The sequence below is a fragment of the Acanthamoeba castellanii genome, assembly GCF_000313135.1.
Source record: "Acanthamoeba castellanii str. Neff unplaced genomic scaffold scf7180000084759, whole genome shotgun sequence".
Classification (NCBI taxonomy): Eukaryota; Discosea; order Longamoebia; family Acanthamoebidae; genus Acanthamoeba; species Acanthamoeba castellanii.
In genome coordinates, this window is record NW_004457640.1 from 80803 (window position 1) to 86412 (window position 5610).

The following is a 5610-nucleotide window of genomic DNA, read 5'->3' on the forward strand; positions in this document are numbered from 1 at the left end:
CCGGGACGACGACGCACGACCAAAACGACCAAAACGACCAAAACGACGGTTAGCTCCCTTCGCCTTCGAAATGGAGGGCAGGCGAGCACTACTACCTTGATGACGCAGCCCATGGGCATGCGCTGGGTGAGCTGGTCCCGCATCGCCGGCAGCGGAGGGCTATGCTGGATGCTGCCCGCGACGACCGGCTGCAGCCACCACCACCACCACCATCACGCCATCACCATCGGCATCGGTAAGGAGGCGGCAAGAAGGGCGACGACAATGACAGAGAAGAGGCGGGCGGCGGTACCGGCACGGCCACGACCACGTATTTGCTGCGGTGCACGCCCAAGTCCGAGTGCACCACGACGCCTCCCGCCCACTACACACCCACCCCCACGCATTGCATGCGCATACTATTAGTGCTGCTGCTGCTGCTGTTGTTAGGAATAGGTTAAGCCCCGTACGCCCAACCTCCACCACACGGTCAGGCGTCGGCGGAGGTGAAGGCCCACCAGGCGCACGGGTTACGGGGATGGAGGAGGAGGGAGGGGGGGGGCACACCTGCTCGATCTTGCGGACGGGGGCGTTGAGGAGGATCTTGGAGCCCAGCACCTGGGCCAGCGCCAGCGAAATGCTCTGCGTGCCGCCCACCACCTGCACTCCCCCCACCACGCCACACGCCACACGCCACACGCCACACGCCACACGCCACACGCCACACGCCACACGCCACACGCCACACGCCACACGCCACACGCCACACGCCACACGCCACACGCCACACACAATGTCCTTGGTCAGGCGAGCCTGTCCGTCTGTTACAAATGCCTGCCCCCCCAGCCAGCCAGCCATCGGCACAGCTGTGTCGTGGTCCAACTACGACTACTCTTGCGTAGCCGTGGCTGTGGCCGTGGCCGTGGCCGTAGCGTCGCGGGAGAGTGGGAAGGGGGGGGGACGTTTACCCTCTCCTGTTGGGCTCCGCCGCGGATGTCCGACAGGCAGTTGTAGCCGAATCCTGCCACCGCCGCCGCCGCCGCCGCCGCACATGTCCGCATGTCCGCATATCCGCGATCAGTGCGATGGTGTGTGGTGAGGTCAGCACACACTCGCGCACGACCGCATACGAGGAGGAGGAGGAGGAGGAGGGGAGTAGTACCCGAGCGCAGGAAGAAGAGGAAGAAGAGGAAGCTGACCTGGGACGGCTCGACGGCAAAGACGGTACGGATGATGAAGTTGAGCAGGTTGATGGCCACCTCGCTCTTCATGTTCTGCCGCTCCCACACCTGGTGCACCGGGCGGCCCACGCACGCGCATCAGCATGCGGCGGGGGGAGGAGGGGCACAACCAGCAGCGCTACACTACATTGGCGAGAGGAGGGGCTAGGCGGATGCATAGATGGCTGGTAGTGGGGGAGGGCAGGGTGGTACGTACCTCGAGGTTCATGCTGTCCCATTCGAGGGCGTTGGCGCACGCGTACGGCTTGTCCAGAGGCACCTGCATCACCACCAGTCACCACCAGCCACCAGCCACCAGCCACCAGCCACCAGCCACCAGCCACCAGCCACCAGCCACCAGCCACCAGCCACCAGCCACCAGCCACCAGCCACCAGCCACCACGCCAGTGAACGACACACAACACACGACACGACACACGACAGCGACACGACCAGCGTTAGTGCGGGCGGTCACGTTGTATGCGGCGAGCGCGCGAGAAGTGTCGGAGTGCCTTGAGCATGAGTTCGTCCCACTGCTGCACGACCTGCTCGAGCTCGCCCAGGTCGGATCGGTTGAGGGAGGAGATGTTGCCCGTGTAGGTGCTCACCTTGCCGTTGATCATGAGGATGTGCTTCCCCTCGTCGTACTGCGGGTAGGTGGCGATGCCCAGCTGCTCGCACAGACCCTTCACCAGCGGCTGCTGCGCCCCGATCCACCCGGCCCCGCCGTCCCACGCGTCCTGGCCCACCTGGATGTTGAGCGTGCGCCCTCCCACCCGCTACCCACCGGCACCACCGCCAGCCAAGCACGTCACACTGTGAGACGCCACGCCCCGTGCTGCTGGCCGGGCTGGCCAAAATGCTTGCTCTTGTTGTTTTAATATTTATTTATTTCTTATTTGTCGAATTTTGCTAATAAATAGGAAAGAAAAAGGGCGGCCCGAGATTGATCTTCAACGATCGGGGGGGGGGAGCGTACGTCGCGAGCTTCGAGGACCAGCACGGTGTGGCCTCGCTCGGCCAGCTTGGTGGCGGCTTGCAAACCGGCGAGGCCGGCGCCCACGACGATACAGTCATACGCGTCCATGGTGGTCGTACTGGGGGGGGGAGGACAATTAGTACTGCCCTGTGGGTAGTATTATAATTATTATTATGTAAGCCACAAATAAATGTTGTGGGGGGGCAGGTCCCGCATACCTTGGCGGCGGTGGTGGAAAGGTAGGAGACAGTTGGCCGGAGACGGAGGCAAACTCGAGAAAATAACGAAATTGATTTTTCCCCCACGCTCCGCCATTGGTTGGCACCAAACAGGGTCGTCGCTTTCTCTCCGCGCGCGCGCACTCGCACGGCCCCCCTCTCCTCACAGGCCCATGGCGCTGTTCAGCATGAGGTTCGTGTCCTGCAAGTCTCTCATCACGATCTCGGTCAGCCGGACCAGTCCCTCCTGCTGCTGCTGCAGGACCTGCGTGAAGCACGTGCCGCCAATTGTGGCGCCGATCAGCGACACTGAGACTGAGGTTGGCTGAGCTGGGGTTGTGATCCAAACGAACCTGGAAGATCTTGTCCATGTTCTCTTCGTCGATGGTGTCGTAGTTGAGATCTTGCATTTCGTCTTGCATGCGCACGAGGGAGGTGATTTCGTTGAGCCTGGACTTGGACGAGTCGGGTTGGTTGAGCTCTCTTCGCAGGGTTTGCAACCTGTCCCTGAACACCTGGAGGTGGCGATGGCGGGAGAGTGTCACGGCAAGATGCAAGGATGCAAGGAGGCCATGCCATTGGCGTAGAGAGCGCACCTCCTCTTCGGGCACACTCGGAATCCCCAGCGCGCGCAGCGTCTCCACCTTTTTCATCACCTGCAAAAGAAAAAAAAAAAATAAGGCACCGGGTGACTGTGCCGTTGAGTGGCTGGGGACACGGACCCGCAATACCCGGCTAGCCAGTTCCATGTTCCGACGCTTGTAGGCCTCCATTTTGACGATGGTGCCCACCTGGTGCTTGTGGTAGATGGCGTTGGTGAGCTTGTTGGCGTTTTGGAGAGTTGCTTCGTGTTCTGCGCCGTTCCATTGGGAGTGACAAGGGGAGGGGGCGTGCGAAGGTTAGCCAGCCAAGCCAAAGGGGCGTACAGGGGTGAAGATAGGTCGCGTGCCTTTGATTGCCGCATCCTGTTCGTCCACGCGCTTCTTGAGGTCTTCGAACCCCTTTGCGAACACGGGCACCATCCTGCGTGCATCAAGGAACCGGTGTCAGGCACGTGGTGACCGACATTCGCCAGCGACCTGTCCGCGCGATGCGGGATACCTTTGCGGGTCGGGATTCTGCTGGACCGCCAACGCCCACGATCTCTCATCGACGTTCGGAGGGCGCGTGTACTTGGGCACGTCACCGGGAGGCACCACGTAGTAGAACGCGTGCTGTTCCAGCCATCAACGTAAACGGGGTCGATAGAACATGGCCATTAGCTAGCCGTTGGTTGGAGAGGCCGCACGTGCAGAAGGGGATGGCAGCGTACATTGAACCTGCAGGCAGCGGTTTCCTTGGACCAACACATGCCATAGGCCCGGATGGCCTCTTGGGGCTGGCCGCGCAATCCATCTCCGCCCGGTGCAGCGGGTGCGGACGCTAGCGCACGGGAAAAAGATGGCATCACGCCCGGCCCGGGGTAAGGCCAGAGAACAGGAACAAACGGTAAGAGAGGAGTGGAGGGCAAATACCATGTGCAGCACCTGTCGACCAGAGGGTGGAAGAGCCACCGCCAGCGTCGAACCCTGTGGATGTGCCAAAGAGCGAACCACCACTCGACCCGGAGGAGGGTGTGCTGGCAGTGGCCCCGAATAGGGAAGTGCCCGTGGAGGGAGTGGTGGCGCCAAAGAGGGAGAAGCCCCCGCCAGTTGCTCCCGCCCCGGTGCTTGCAGGCGCTCCGAAAAGCGATGTGGAGCCGCTTGCAGGAGTGCTCGTCGTTCCGAACAAACCACCACCAGCAGAGGGCGTGGCAGTGGAGGAAGTCCCGAAGGACGATCCAAACGAGAAGCTGCCCAGACCGCTAATCCCCCCAGCAGTTCGAACGAAATCAGCAGCACATTCAAAACTTCCAAGGGACACGTCTTCGTCGCGTACCTAGAGGTGGTAACAGTGCCCAGCCCGCCACCCGCGGAAAAATCGAAGGTGGACATCTCCTCTACGTTCTAGATCAAATTGTGTGATCCTTGCTTCTTTTCTTTACGTTGGCGCCAAACTTCAGAATGTGGGGTATGAGAGCAATGCCAGGCATGATGTCGGCGGTATTCAATTCGGGTCGGGATTGGGTACACGCGTGAGCGTGGCGGCCATTGGGCGGGGCCGTTGTTCTGGTGCCGCCACCAGGACCGCAGCCAAATCCATTGGCCTTGTTTCATCAAATCCTCAATCCCCAACACTCGAAAGAAGTCGTAGAAGGTTGAAGAAAAAATGAGCAGATCTGGACTTCCCGCCGTCGTGATCGACAATGGTACCGGCTACACCAAGATGGGCTATGCCGGCAACACTGAGCCGCAGTACATCATCCCCACGGCCATCGCCACCAAGGGCATCGCCCAGAAGACCCCCGCTGCCGCGCCCGCCGCTGGTGGTGCCCCTGGCGCTGCTGGCAAGAACATCGCCGATCTGGACTTCTTCATCGGTGACGAGGCCTACGAGAACTCCAAGGTCTACCAGATCACCATGCCCGTGCGCCACGGCCAGGTCGAGAACTGGACCCACATGGAGCAGTTCTGGGAGCACTGCATCTTCAAGTACCTTCGCTGCGAGCCCGAGGACCACCACTTCCTCCTGGTACACAACAAGCCGCCAATTAATCAAGACACCTACTCCTCCCATTTTTTGCTCAGCGCCCCCCCCCACAAAAACATCGGCTAACCAACGCGGCCGCTCACTTCGGGCGCTTTACATGTCACACACAGACTGAGCCTCCGCTCAATGCCCCCGAGAACCGCGAGTACACGGCCGAGATTATGTTCGAGACCTTCAACGTGCCCGGCCTCTACATCGCCGTGCAGGCCGTGCTCGCCCTCGCCGCCTCGTGGACCTCCAAGCAGGTCACCGAGAAGACCCTCACCGGTACTGTCATCGATTCTGGTGACGGTGTCACCCACGTCATCCCCGTCGTACGCACCCCTCCCCCAAATCACCATTCGGCAGTGTGTGTATCTCTCTGTGCAGCGCAACAACCAGAAATACCTGATTACGTTCCTCCCCAAAGGCTGAGGGCTACGTCATTGGCAGCAGCATCAAGCACATCCCGTTGGCCGGTCGCGACATCACCAACTTCGTGCTGCAGCTCCTCCGTGAGCGTAACGAGAAGATCCCCCCCGCCGAGACGCTCGAGGTGGCCAAGCGCATCAAGGTAACACTTGTTTCTCTGCTCTTCACCCCCCCC

At 61.0% G+C, this 5610-nt stretch overlaps 3 protein-coding genes across 3 annotated transcripts in view; 1 reads left to right on the plus strand and 2 right to left on the minus strand.

The window, feature by feature from the left end:
• ACA1_396420 (amine oxidase, flavincontaining superfamily protein) overlaps window positions 1–2286 on the minus strand; it is a gene marked incomplete at both ends in the record, with an annotated part of 3422 nt that extends 1136 nt beyond the window's left edge. Inside the window, 9 exons of the mRNA XM_004351571.1 lie at window positions 96–188; window positions 293–364; window positions 547–639; window positions 772–813; window positions 948–1000; window positions 1142–1268; window positions 1417–1479; window positions 1742–1978; window positions 2179–2286. Of these exons, the coding sequence (XP_004351623.1) occupies window positions 96–188; window positions 293–364; window positions 547–639; window positions 772–813; window positions 948–1000; window positions 1142–1268; window positions 1417–1479; window positions 1742–1978; window positions 2179–2286 (888 nt within the window). The remainder of the gene's footprint in view (window positions 1–95; window positions 189–292; window positions 365–546; window positions 640–771; window positions 814–947; window positions 1001–1141; window positions 1269–1416; window positions 1480–1741; window positions 1979–2178) is intronic.
• A 273-nt stretch (window positions 2287–2559) lies between these two features.
• ACA1_396530 (nucleoporin 54, putative) lies at window positions 2560–3747 on the minus strand (the record flags this gene model as incomplete). The annotated part of the gene is made up of 7 exons (XM_004351572.1): window positions 2560–2721; window positions 2750–2911; window positions 2993–3052; window positions 3128–3217; window positions 3323–3419; window positions 3498–3610; window positions 3709–3747. The coding sequence occupies 7 exons, from the start codon at window positions 3745–3747 to the stop codon at window positions 2560–2562; spliced, it is 723 nt and encodes a 240-aa protein (XP_004351624.1).
• An 896-nt stretch (window positions 3748–4643) lies between these two features.
• The window catches only part of ACA1_396540 (Actinrelated protein 3, putative), a gene marked incomplete at both ends in the record, with an annotated part of 1864 nt that continues 897 nt past the window's right edge, over window positions 4644–5610 (plus strand). Inside the window, 3 exons of the mRNA XM_004351573.1 lie at window positions 4644–5006; window positions 5135–5338; window positions 5434–5577. Of these exons, the coding sequence (XP_004351625.1) occupies window positions 4644–5006; window positions 5135–5338; window positions 5434–5577 (711 nt within the window). The remainder of the gene's footprint in view (window positions 5007–5134; window positions 5339–5433; window positions 5578–5610) is intronic.